At 40.3% G+C, this 14,078-nt stretch overlaps 2 protein-coding genes across 2 annotated transcripts; one reads left to right on the top strand and one right to left on the bottom strand.

Moving 5' to 3' along the window:
• Positions 1–495: 495 nt before the first annotated feature.
• Positions 496–5,890, top strand: LOC102710319 (arogenate dehydratase/prephenate dehydratase 2, chloroplastic-like). Its single transcript, XM_015839652.1, has 11 exons — positions 496–541; positions 2,100–2,164; positions 2,239–2,331; positions 2,435–2,635; positions 3,164–3,244; positions 3,322–3,417; positions 3,950–4,027; positions 4,112–4,201; positions 4,316–4,368; positions 4,952–5,033; positions 5,443–5,890. The coding sequence occupies exons 1-11, from the start codon at positions 511–513 to the stop codon at positions 5,536–5,538; spliced, it is 966 nt and encodes a 321-aa protein (XP_015695138.1). The 5' UTR covers positions 496–510; the 3' UTR covers positions 5,539–5,890.
• A 181-nt stretch (positions 5,891–6,071) lies between these two features.
• Positions 6,072–13,193, bottom strand: LOC102701090 (bromodomain-containing protein DDB_G0270170). The gene is made up of 9 exons (XM_040526254.1): positions 12,466–13,193; positions 12,321–12,378; positions 12,130–12,196; positions 11,981–12,026; positions 11,778–11,876; positions 10,361–10,429; positions 9,263–10,271; positions 8,270–8,418; positions 6,072–8,182 (listed from the first exon to the last, which is right to left on the bottom strand). The coding sequence occupies exons 1-9, from the start codon at positions 13,018–13,020 to the stop codon at positions 6,629–6,631; spliced, it is 3,606 nt and encodes a 1,201-aa protein (XP_040382188.1). The 5' UTR covers positions 13,021–13,193; the 3' UTR covers positions 6,072–6,628.
• Positions 13,194–14,078: the final 885 nt, after the last annotated feature.

Below are 14,078 nucleotides of genomic sequence, written 5' to 3'. Positions count from 1 at the left end.
CTGCGGATAAACTTTAACCAATATAAATATATAAAAACTGAGAAATAGAAATCATGCACGCATCAGTCTATCTGAATTTCCCAAGAGCTTAGAACGGATGTGAAATTTCATTTGTTCTCTCAACAACTTATTAGGAAAGGAAATTTTTCTTCATTTTCTTATACTTGCTCCTTTATTTTTGGTCCAACCGGAGCAAGCCCGTAAGATGGATCTGCCTCGATTATTACTGCCAGAAGCTAGAGACATTATATACAAATAAAAAGTGGAAAACTGCGTTGGATTTTCGGCCGTCCATCCCGCATCCGACGATCAAAAATCTGCAGAAGCAGCCCTCTACCCGCCGGTGATCCGTGCCCCGCGCCGCGCGCGCGTCGCCCTCTCCCTCCTCCTCCGCCGCCGCCGCCACCGTATCGCCGCGTGGCCTCGGTCGGATCCTCCCCGGACGTCGTTGCCGCGCGCGCGCGCGCGGCGCCTCTCTCTCTCTCTCTCTCGATCTGGGTGAGTCAATTCATGGAGTGCGCATCTATTGATTTCCTTACTGGTAAGCTTGATTGATTCCACCATTTCCGTATGTACAGTTTCTTCAGTGCCCGGAGAAACCGAGTCGAAATATTCCCTGGAGATTAGTTTCGTCCGAGATCGATATACGTTTTTAATCTCTATATGGAATGGAAGGTATCCAGCCGGTTAATTTAATTCATTCTCAAGTTTGATGCGTTTTTTTTTTCAAAAATGAATATACAGTTGGAGGTATGGACTGTTCTACTCTTGCCAATTACGTTCTCAAAAAGAATATGTATAACTATGAAATGTTGATCAATTTTTTATTTCAAAGATTTATGCATAAGAAACATAGAGGAATTAGGTAATCACCTTTGTTTGTTTGTGCATACGAATACGAAAGTTCCTTTTTTTTACAATGTTGCGCAGTTTTCAGATACTATAAAAATGTCCATTCTTTGCTATGGATAAAAATATTATAAAAGACAACATGAAATATTATCGGTTTTAATATCATTTTTTATGGAAACGGTCTCGGTATGGTGAGGAATTCTCCATATCTAATGACTTCAACAAGACGTTGAGAGAAATTAGAAAAAAATAATTTTATAAATGGAAACAATCAGAAATTTTATATTATTTTAACTAAAACAATATTGTACGGTCAGGAATTTTCGTACCATTTTCACCCCTAGTTTGTACTTCAAGACTAAATTAACGGATCCCAAAACGTATGATGAAAAACGATTGGAGAGATGCTCAATCCATTTTATGTTACCATATTATGATAGATTGTCGGTACTATATGATAATTTCTTTGGAAATTCTGGATAGAAATATTACTATTAAAACGGTTGGAAAGAAAATCCTCTACCATTTCCTGACAATGCAGAACCGGAATATTACATTTGGCACAAGAGGGACAATAGCAAGTACATTTGAGAAATTCTGAAATACCAAAGAGTACATGGTTGTCATTGCTTTGATAGGTCTCTATCTGCTCTGATGACCCTGCTCATAAACTGGTTGATGGTGGCGACCATTGTGAGATGCGCAATAGGTGTAGCACAGCCACTGGGAGCAGCCAAAGCCAAGCACTTGATCCAGCTACACACTACCTTATCAAATTGGTCATTGGAACCTTTGAAAGAAAATAGCATTCCTTTATTCTGTACTTTTAGATTATTTTATCTTTTGTTCTATTTGTTGATTATGACGTACTGTAGTTTATTCCATGCTAACAAATTTCTGAGATATATCTGTATAAATTAGGGGCCATTTATTTGCAGTTCGTGTGTATAACTTTAGCATATCATACGTCATTTCCATTTATGTGATCTTGGTATTCTATTTGGACCAAAAGTAATTTTACATCATTAATGTTCCAAATGCATAGTGAGATGAGGTACTCTCTATTGATGTACATTAATTTTCAGAGCATTGCTTTAGCACTCAAGATACTTTTCTTAGTTTATTTGGACATATCAATATTGTGGCCACAGAAAAGAACATATGATGGCTATCTTAGCAACTTTTCTCATTCCTATAGAGGAGTATATAAGTGGTGCACCATTACAAGTCTCTGCCCTCTTGTGCAGGCCCATCACCTGCAACTGATCAATCATTAGATAATGGAAGTGCTAATGTCCGGGTGGCATATCAGGTACAAGATTCAGTCATGCTTAATTATATTTAACAGCGTATAATATGTTTGGTGCCATACATTCTTGATTGTAGGGCTCATCTGGTACGGCCACTGAGGAAATGCTGCTTAAGGCCTTCCCAGATTGTATAGCCGTTCCATGCAAAAAGTTTGTGGCTGCATTTGAGGTTGTTATCCATAAAGGGTTTCTCTAAATATCCTCTTCTAATCTAAAACCTCATTTTGTCCAAATATCTCATTCTTAATTAAACTTCGCTCTCTTATTGACAGGCTGTTGAGTCTTCACTTGCCGACATAGTTGTTCTTCCAATTGAAAATTCATCCGCCGGAAGCTTCCACCAGAACTATGACTTACTTCTTGGTCATAATCTGCATATTGTGCAAGAAGTTCAAGTGGATATAGAGCTGTGTCTCTGGGCTCTTCCAGGGGTGAAGAAGAATGATTTGAGAACGATTTTCAGCCATCCAGAGGTTATGATATGCTAAATATGTGCTCTATCCATTTCATATTATAATTTATAAATCACTTTGGATTTGTCATAAGTCAAAACTCTTTAAGTTTAACTAAGTTTATAAAAAAAATATAGAAACATTTCAAACGCAAAATAAACATACTATAAAAATATATTCAATGGTGGAGGAATAAATAAATTTGGTATTATAAATGTCATGTATAGTTTTCCATAAAACTTGATCAAACTTGAAGAGAGATGACTTTCCATAAACCCAAAGTAACTTATAATATGAAATGGAGGGAGTAATTAGCAGTTTTTGTTTCTGATAAAGCCGCATGTCTAGGAGTTCCCACTCTTGATCCATGACCTTGTGCAACAATTTTACAATTATCTTGCAAATGAACTTTGCCTGGCAAAACATATACTATGAAATGCATTTCTACAAATGAAAGGCTCCAAAAATGACTAAAAATAGAGAACTATCAGTCTTAGGAATGGATTGTGTCACAGTTTCCTAATCATCTGCACGTGTTTCATATGGTAGGAATTTGCTCAGTGTGAGCACTCACTCTCTAGTTTAAGTGTTGTAAAGAAAAATGTTGATTACTGTGCTGCCGGTGCCAAGGTAACTAATAAAAACTTCACATGCTCCTCTGATCTCTTGAAAAAAAGCCTGATGTGGATTTCAATACTAATTTGCAGATTATATCCATGCAAAATTTAGGAGACGCTGGAGTTATAGGCAGTGCTCAAGCGGCAGAATCATACGGGCTTAACATAGTAGAATGCGATTTTCAGGTGATATTTTTAAATTTGATTTCTAACTGTCAATAAATGAGGCGTTAAAAAGGAAAATTTAACCACGAATATACGGTGTCCTTTGATCCCACGGTTTGTTGATGATGGGAAATTTCCACAGATCAATGTATTCTTATTGTTCAATTGGCTGTGATAAATCCTTGTTTTTTGTCACTGGTATATCTTATTGTTCTCTTAGCAGCAATGATTGTGGAGAGTGTAAATATTTTATATTTCTCTTGTTTTCATGGTACTATGCAAAACTATACCAGTTTACTAAACTGTTGACCAAATCATGAGCATCCAATGCTCTGGTATCTGTTTTCTCCTATTTATTTAGAACACTCAGCAGGTCACACAACATCTCCTATATTCATCATTGATGCCGTTGCTTTTCCAACAATCCTGTTTCTTGTTTTTGCCATAAACTAATGTCAGGGAATGTAATACTCCACTTGATGCTTTGCCTGTTCAATGTTTAGCCCATAATCTCATTTAGAAATCTGAAACTCATAGTTGAACAATGTTGCAGGATGCTTTACCCAATCTCACAAGATACTTGGTATTGGCCAAAACTGCTGACATCCCCAAGGAATATGGCCAATATAAGGTATGATTATTTTCAATGTAACATGATTAGTACATTTTCCAAACAAATGCCGAATGCTGTAAGTTATTTGTCCTGATTTATCAGACAAGCATCGTTTTTGGTCTTGAAGAGGGCTCTGGCATACTTTTCAAGGCCTTGAGTGCATTTTGGATGAGAGACATAAGTTTGGCAAAGGTACTCCAGAAGTTGAGATCCTAACTTATTTTTATTTATTTTAACCTTTTTTCTTTTGGTTTTATTCTTCGCAAACATTTTCACTATTTTGACTTTCATCATGTTGAACTGAAGATTGAGAGCAGACCAAATAAGCGCAAACCAATGAGGACTCAAGGAACTGAAAAGTATGCTACACTGTTACTACACTCGCAAGTCTCAACACAGTTTTGTCTTTATGCCAAATGCTTATGTGTATAATCTTGTGGAGCCAAAAAGAAAAAAGTGGATGTGCAAACAGCATTTTTTTCCTTCCTGTTTCAATAATTTCTGGGTGCCCACTGAACTGACTGATTCGCCAAAGATTTGATATTAACCACAGCCACATATTTGCTGCAATCCTGCGACATGTCAAGGTTTCATTTGGATCTAGGCAATGCAGTTTACAGAGGTTCATCAGATTACTGTACTGTTTGCTATTTGTTACTATGCTATCTAACCATTTAGTTTGACTAACATCCATATCACTGCACAAAAAGAATGTGCTTCTTATTTCTTTCCAAAAAAAAAAAAGAAGAGCTACAGCAATCTGTACAGTACCATTCCCAAGCCTGTTACACGAAGAATATGTCCAGGAGTAAACTACTCCTATATGTTTACAGTTTCTCTTGTTTCTATGAAACTTTTATGTTAGGAAATTCCATCTTCTCAAAAAAGTGCCCATGTTGATACTTTCAGTTTCATAAAAGTTTATTATTCTTAAAATTGCAGGCACTTCAATTACATTTTCTATGTTGATTTTGAAGCATCAACAGCTGAAGCCCGTGTGCAAAATGCCTTGAAGGATCTAAAGGTAAATGTCCTCTTATTTGTAAGCTATAGTTCAATCACGGTGCAATTTATATAGTGAAGAATCCGCAGTATCCCATGGCTTAAAAATGGATGAACTACTGTGTTTCTTTTGAAAAGATAAAAGATTATCTAATTTTTTAATAGCTATTTAATACTATAATAAAATTAACTACTGCAAAATTAAAATCTACGGTATAAATGTGAGATGATAAACTTTTATATATAAACTCTTTAAAAAAATACACCGTGTAGTGGTTCGTGCGTACAAAAACCGAGAAATAATCTAGCCTAAAAACGCAGACATATATGTATTTTATCCTTCTCAAAAGGAGATGCTTAGCGTACTACTCTTTGCATTTGTTTTCTCATCTCACCGAACACTGAAAAACTTATTGTGTTTATATGTGCAGGAAATGGTGACGTTCCTGCGTGTCCTTGGCTGCTATCAAATGAGAGAAACCGTATTTACTGCACCAAGTTGTGAACTCTCAGTTTCTTCAGCCTGAAGAAGCCTGAAAGCAATACTCTAATTGCCCACCATGAAGGCGAAAGTGTAGAATGTGGGCGTGTGCCATGTGAACATTGATATCATCTATTAGCTCAGAGTAGAAACATGAGATTTGGAGCTTTCTCAGGACAACAAAAGTTACTTCTGATTGTCAGAAATGTGCTATTTTGTCATGCTTGGACGTCTCTTTCATCAAATGCCCATATGATTACACTTCACATTCTTTTAGGATGGCCGAATTCAAATCTAGGTAGATGAAATTTAGGTATAAATCTTTTCCAGAAACTTTATCAACCTGCATATTCATACCACGGCACAGCAGCTGTGAAAATAATCCAATTTGTTGTCAAGACTCGGTTCACAGGTTCCTACCAAAACACTCAGCTGAAATGGCACATGAACTCACCCCAAGTCCCTGTTAGGTAGCATGAAAGTACACTGAATTTTTCACCAAGAGACGACTACTTACAGTTCGCATTCAGCATGTTATTTGCACTGAATGGATCATGTAGCACAGTTCCCGGCACCGAATATAAAAGAGTGAAGCAATTTCATTCAGAAAAGAAGATCTAAGTCTAACAATCTATTCAATGCTGGACCATTTACAACCAACATACAATGTGACAAGGGAGCATTACATAGGGGCGACCACATAGTCTAGCCTACTGAAAGAACGATATATCCTAAGTTCTGGTGCAAAAATTTCCACCGAGGAAAGCTATAGTGTGGTCAGGCAAGTGCGCTAAGTGTTTTGGATCATGTGCATGCTCTACCAAGAAGCATGCTACCACAGCATTCTCATCAAATGCTGGATTCTGAACTCCGGTAGTGAACAAAATGCCCAAGCATATATAATGATGTCATCCTAAGCAGGTGTTCATCCATCCATATTCTCAATACTTTGGTGCATGGAGGATGAGTCACAAACAATGTACGATGGTTTACCTTGAATTGTCATCACTCCATCTGCTGTCAACCCATCTAATGGATGTCCCAATCTGCTGTTTGCGCTTTGCGCCTAACTTTGATGTGCCTTTAATACTTAAAGTTTGAGTCTGACATCCAATCTGTAGTCATCCGTTCCAAGCTTACAGCTGTAAAGCAAGATCTGGTTGTTGTGCTTCCAAATTGATGCCGGAAGACTGTCGAGCCGGTGGTGAACCAGGAGAGGGGAACCCGATGTTTAAATCTGGGCGGAGCATATCCTTGTTTGGCTTCTGTTGCATATGGGGAACCAGGCCTTGCCATTGTGGTTGGCCCTGTGATCTTGAGAAATCTGTTTGGACCAACTGGGGGAATATTACCAAACCCTTGTTTTGCACCGAACTTTCTCTAACCATCTGACTGGGTTGCTGCCTAAAGAACTGTGGAACAGCAGTTATCTTTGCTTCATCAGGACGAGCATTTGCAAATGGCATCTTCCAACCAGAATTGCTGTCATGGAAAGTAGGACTAACAATGGTAGGTTTGCTCTCTGACGAAGTACCAAATGAGATCCAAGATTGTGCCATTGGAGCCGATGGAATGCTCTGATTCTCCCTGACTGCTGCTGGAAATGCTGAGAAAATATTTCGGGAAGAATCAGGCCCTCTGTTTGCTGTATTTACCTGCCCAGGCATTACAGTTGAGCCCACTGATTTTACATTGTCATTGACATTCTTTTGCCCATTCAAATTCATCGCAAAGCTGGCAGCATTTACTGGTTGATTTTTAGTGATAAAAGCCATGCTGTTCATTGGTCTGCTTTTGTCTGACGTTCCATACTTCCCATCACCAGGTCGTCCATGGTATACCCATGTATTTTCATTTCTGGGTTGTGGAACAGCTGCTTCTTGCGACTGGAAGAAGGGTTTAGGCTGCCCACTAGCACTGTTTAAGGTAGGCATATCCTGAACACCAGAAGTAGCACCTTTTGCACACTCGAGCCTCTGATGTGCCATTTCAAGTGGATGAGAATTTTTAGATGACTCACTTTTTCTCATTTGCTGAGTTACAGCTGCTTCTGCTGGTTGGAAGAAGGGCCTAGGCTGACCAGCCATTTTGTTTAAAGGAGGCATATCAAGCACACCAGAAGGTCCTTTCGAACATTCAGGCCTCTGTGGTTGCTTTTGAAGAGTGCGGGAACTGGAGGATGAGCTTCCTTTCCTTGTTTGTTCACTGGGAGCTCTTTTGGTCTTTGCAACACTACCAGACACCCGATGATTCTCATGCAGAGATGAAGCATTAGTGTTCCTCTGTTGGGGCTCAGCCGTAACACCAAATAATCTTGGCTTAATTTCCGGACTTTCAAGAGGACCAGGCACTCCAACCATGTTATTACCAGTGGTTATTTGATTTAGACTCAAACTCATCTCCTTTGGATTGACACTTCCTGTTGGTCTCATCCTCTCATTATTCCTAGTCATTGAAGCACTCTTTTGAATATTAGACTCCGAGCTAACTAGACTTCTTGATTGATTCTCCACAAACAGAATAGATGGTAACGGTGGCTCATATTCTCCAACCCAACCACGTCCAAACTTTACATCAGTGGGTAATACCTGTTGAATGCGTTCAGAAGCAAGTCTCCAACCTTGAGCACCAAGTGAGCCAGCAAAACGAGCAAGACTCCTTGCATACGAGTGATCAGAATGAGGTCCAACCTGCAGATCACATATAAATGTATGAGCCTACCTGAAAATCAAATTGGTCCAAGAAGCATAGATGAGTCAGGCTTTAGTTTATCATACACTAGCGAGCTCTTTTGGCTCCTCAGAGAATACATCAAAAATTGCGTCAGATTCTGATGAAGGCTGTTCTTCATATGTATCGTATGTTTTACGTCGAGTCTCATCTACCACAATTGACTTGTAGCTTGGCTTCACTGAACTTTCCCTAGCTGAAAAGTTAAGGCAAGAACAAGGATGTCATTACAACTAAAGTTGGGAGGATAGAAGAATATAGTTATGCATCAATATTCAATTTACTCAACGCATGTCTGAAAATAGGCGTTTAGCGACATCAGTTCTTCAAATGGATTATAAAGACAACTCGAAAAGAAGCTATATTAGACAGCTGAAAATGAGTGTTTAGCTAGATCAGTTCTAGAGGCCAAACAATTACCATGTTAATTAGAGAAAATAAATAAATATACACCATTAGACTCTATGGACCAAATTACAACGGTATAGATTGATAACAATAGATGTATACAACACAATTGTATCTATACATAGAAACAATAAATAGGAGTTGTATATCAAATACAATTAAAATTTTAAGATTTATTATATACAAAATATAATTGCATATATAGAAACAAGAGTTGTATATTAAATCCAACCCAACTACCCTGCACAAAATTCCGCAGAAAAACTCACTAGTTAAACTTTAATTAATCACTCATCTTTGTAATCGCTAAGCATTTTCTAGCATACACAGTTTATGAAATTAAAATTAACTGTATGGATTTACAAAAATAAACAAAATATTTTTTTGATGACTAGTTTCTTTTTTTGAAATGTTTTCTTTATCCATATCAACTGTTGCTAACTGATCCATTCAACATAACACACACACACAAAGGGAAAAGAGGTCCATTTTATGAGCTTATTCTAGAATGCTCAAAACTAAAAAGCAATGGATGACCATCCAATGAGTATATAGTATGTCAGTAAGAACTTTAACTAATGGATTACTTCAGGAAATAAGGTGGTTCAGCTCTTTGGACAAGTATATGATACCTGAAATGTCATCTGTCTTCTCAGATCTTATTTCATCGAGTGGAGAACTGATATCTTTGTCCATAAACCCATTGGTCGCCATACAACCTAGGGGCTCAGCAGCATTAGCCTGAGACATACTTAAACCATTAGAACCATCTCCTGCAGAAGCAACCGTTGCAGCAGAGACATCTGAACCCAAGGCATCTTGGCTATTCATGCTAACTGGCTTCTTAACAGTCTCTGTGTTGCAGGAGTAGCCCATATCATCCCGTCCATCTCCACAAATAGGCTTATTATTCAACTCCTTTTTTTGTGAGTGACTCACGTCATCTCTGTTTTGGCAAATGGGCTTCTCAACTAACCTTTTTGGGGATAAGACACCTACATGTTCTCCATTTGTGCAAACAGGGTTCTCAACTGAATCTTTATTTGATAGGAAATCTGCATCTTCGCTGTTTCTGCAAACAGGCTTCCTAATGTGTTTTTCCTGGGATGGTAATTCATCTTTTGAATTCCGGGAAGTGGGTTTCTTGTCATGCTTTTTGTGGAAAGATGACACTCTCTCATTTTCTGAATTTCTGGATATCACTTTCCTTGCTTGCTCCTTGTGGACTGAAGAGCTTAGATCATCCCCTGAGTTTCTGGAAATGGGTCTCTTAACTTGTTCTTTGTGGAAGGAGGAACTTAAATCATCGTCTGAATTCCTGAAATTTGATTTCTTAACTCGCTCTTTCTGGAATGAGGAACTTAAGACATCCTCCGAATTCCTTGAAATGTGTTTCTTAACTTGATCTTTGAACTTTAGATCATCCCCTAAATTTTTGGAATTTGGTCTACTAACTTGCTCTTTATGGGACATGAAGCCAAGATCATCATCTGAATACCTCAAAACAGGCTTCTTAATTGGTTCTCTGTTGCAAGAGTTTGGTCTAATTTTCTGTTCACTCTTTATTTGGTTTTCTGTAGGAATGCCTTCATCTCTCAGTTCCTGGAACTTTTTTCTTGCCAGTTCTTGTATGGAATGGGCCTGCATGAAGAAATGTTCAATGCAAATTGACAAATCATGGTATCACAAGCACAACGTGTTTTTTTTTTTCAGAAAAACTGTTTACACACCTGTCTGAAGTAGATTGTATCAGGCGCATTGTACTGCATCGCATTACTGCAAATTAAGAATACGTCATCCTGCAATTTGAAGAAGCATATCATATAAACTGCTAGGTTCTCTGAGTGCAATGTCTTATTCATCATTTTGATAGTTCTTGCTACAGGAAATAAAAATTCACCAATGATGAAATGTGCTTGTTCAATTAGCCCACGTAAACAACAGGCAGCAATAACAAACGCTTTGAGCCTGCAGCCTTTTTAGATGACAAAAAAAACTAAAGTCTTGACTCTAGCTCAAGAATGCAGAGTACCTTGACTTTTCAAGCTAACAGAAGAAACCTTCTAAAATTTCAAGCTAACAGGCCAGGTCAGTTTCAACACAAGGTTGTCTGTCTGAATGTGACAATCAAGCTACGCTTCCACCTTCCTCAATGTTAATGAAATTCACTAAGCTAACTCAGATTGATTGAGCTTCCATGATGAATTCTTCATTAGCTGAAACGATGTGATGCCATCCTGGCACTATACAAAGCAGTACAAAAATCACTAATTACAATATCTCTTGGAATCACAAACTACGATAGGGCCTAGGTGTCATAAAATTAGCATAACCTACTCTTTCAAGATAGCAGACAGCAGTGGCCATGCACTTACTGACATGGCTTGGAATCACTAACTACGATAATATCGGCACAGTGCAAGGTTATTGAGGCAATCTTACAACCAAGCGATGTTGAATGAAATTACAGGAAGAAAGCTGTCATGACTTGCTCAAGTTTGAATAGTATAATCACTTAGGAAAGCCATTTAAAAGCAGCAGCAAGCTAGCAAGCACAAAGAGAGTGGTGCACATGAATGTTGTATAAAACTATAAATTTACCTATAAAAAAAACTACAGATTCCTAATGGAAAAGTTGTGACAGCAAAGGTTAAGTGAGGATATATGTTTGTTACTTGTCCATTACCACTAAAACGATGAAATCTAAAGATGTAAACCTGCAATTAATTAGATTTTGATATAATACTATGACATTGCATATGTGAGGGCGTAATTGTAAACGTGTGATGAGTTGGTTAACCTGAGCTATGCCAATGCATTTGTCAAGCTGCACCATAAACCTTGTGATCTAATTTTTCTAACATAGCATAAAGGCATGTCGACAGTTGTTTCCTATCATGGACATATAGGAGAAATTCACCTATAGACAAATATAGTATGAACTGAAACACCATTTCTTCCCATCTACAGCATCTTTTAAAGCAACACCAGCAAATGATGATGCTCCATTAGCAACTCAAACTCTACTTAACTAGCTCAAGATACAACAAAAACCAGAACTCAAATTCTACTTAACTAGCTAATGAAATGACAAAAAATCGCAACTCAGATTCCACTTAAAGAGACAACAAAAAGCTGAAGTATGACCTCGAATTGCTCGAATGAGCGATATGCATTCCTGGCAAGCTTCCTCCTGACAGTGCCAAAGTCCATTGGGTGTTCAATCACATCATGGTAGTCAGGCAACTGCATCAATGAGAGCAACCATGGATGGCATCATCAACACTCAATAACTCCCCTCAATAAATTGGCAACTCCAACAAACATGACGAACGAACAAACGGCCTCACCTCCTCCGGATCGACTGGCTCAGCGAACACTCCATACGTATCCTTCCTGCAGAACCAAGCAGCAGCGAAAGAAATCGAGCTCATTAACTCATGAACCGAACCCAATTTCGCGAAGTGTTAAAACATGCTGAAAGAAAAAAAAAACTCACTTCTGCAGCTTGTCGAGAATCATGTCCAGCGCCTTGCGGTCAGGCAGCGGCGTCGTCCTCGCCATCCCTAAACCCATCGGCACAGAAGAAAGGTCAATCTTTCCTCAAGAAAAGACACTCATAAATTCATAATCTGGACATCGAATCATCGAAACACGGCGAGATCAGGAAAAAGAACGAACAAATCGAACCTGGCACAGGAAGCCGCTTCGTCCTCGGCGCGCTGGCGGCGTCGGTCCTCCCACCAACCTGACAGAAGAGCAGATCTCGCGTTAGAGGGAAGCTTGCGAGTGAAGCTAAGGCAAGGGCGAGGACCAGTTGGGTGGCGTCTCCCACCTCCCGATGGCGAGATCTGTCGCCGCGCGGTTCGATCCGGCGCTTCTTGGGCGGCTTCACCTGCTCCTCGCCGCCGCTCCCGTCGTCGCCAGCCTCCTCCTCCCCGCCGGAGGAGTCCGAGTACGAGGGGGGAGGTGGGCCCCGGCGGTGGTTCTGGTCGGGGGCGAGCTGGGAGAGCTTCACGACGAGCTTGAGCTTGCGACGTCGGCGGTCGGAGGCCGAGGACCCGCCGCCGCCGTGGCCATCGGAGTCGGAGCTCGACGGCTCCGGCGACGGCCTCCGCTGCTGTTGCTGCGGCTGCTGCTGCTGGTGCGGCGGCGGCCTCGACGGCGACGACGACGGCGAGGAAGGGAAAGGGAAGAAGTCGTCCACCAGCGGCCTCGACGACGGCGCCGCGGCCCGGCGCGGCCGCAGCGACCGCCTCCCCGCCGGCGACGGCGACCGCCGGCGCTGATGCGAAGTCGTCTGCGCCGTCGGCGGCCCCGCCGCCGCCCCCCTCCGGCGCCCCGGGTGGTGGTGGTGGTGGTGCCTGTCAGGCGACGGCGACCGCGGCATGGCTGGTGCCGTCCGCTTCTTGCCCTCCTCCTCCCACTGGGTCAAGTTGCCCCCTTTCTCTCTCCCCCCTTCTTCCTCCTCTCTCCCCTCTTTTTCCACGGCCGCTTTTGTTTGTTTAATTCCTATCTCCTCTTGCGTCTCTCCTTCTCCATCTCTCCTCTCTCTCTCAAGCTCAGAGCCTTCTCTCTCTAGCTATCCCTATCTTTTTCTTCTCTCTCTTAGCGACCTGCACCAACCACTACGGCTTACTCTAACTTTTGCTGCAGCGGCTCTCTCTCTCTCCTCCGCGGGGAAGACGATGGGTGCGTGGACTCGGTCCATGAGCACGGATCGAATTATTGCCACCACCGCGCCTCTTCTTTAGCTGAGGCTTTGCTTTTGTTTTACTGCTACTAAACTACTAATCTGTGGTTGCAGCTCATAAAATGTTGGTGTTCCGACCAGTGACTTCTTTTTTTTTCTTTCTTTTTTTCTTTTCAAATATAGAATTCATGTGCTTAGGCTTGAGGTGCTACAACTTGGCAAAATCTAGAGCAACTAAAGTTTGGATTCTTCTTGAGCCATGGAGTTGAGGTGTTGAACCAACTTACTTACTTGTGGCTAATGTATACGGTAGAATATATGTTTTTGTTAAGCACCTGAAATGTGGGTGACGTTGAAAGATTGATTGAAAAGGATGTATGTTTTTTTGCCTGTTTTATACCGAGGATTTGAATTTTTTTTATATTAGGCCATTGGTTTGACACAATTCAAAACAGGTTCGACAAACTGATCGCAGAAAACTAAAAGCTAGCGCTTCAATAAAATAGCATAGATTATAAAAAGTATCTTTCATTGTAGTCTGGTATGGGGAAGTAATGTATAAGCCATGAGAAATATGATATCACTATACCTAGACTTGTAATTATTTCGTAACATGTCATGTTATGGAAAACAGATTAACACACAAACAATAACATATATTCAATGGATGTGTACGCATGTGTAAATATATACATCATTTTACGAATGTTTCTATATGTTCGACTCATTGTTCGAATAGCATCGACTATAACAGC

This window comes from Oryza brachyantha, chromosome 7, assembly GCF_000231095.2.
Source record: "Oryza brachyantha chromosome 7, ObraRS2, whole genome shotgun sequence".
NCBI classification, from domain to species: Eukaryota; Viridiplantae; Streptophyta; class Magnoliopsida; order Poales; family Poaceae; genus Oryza; species Oryza brachyantha.
This window is presented reverse-complemented; position numbering and strand designations above follow the sequence as displayed.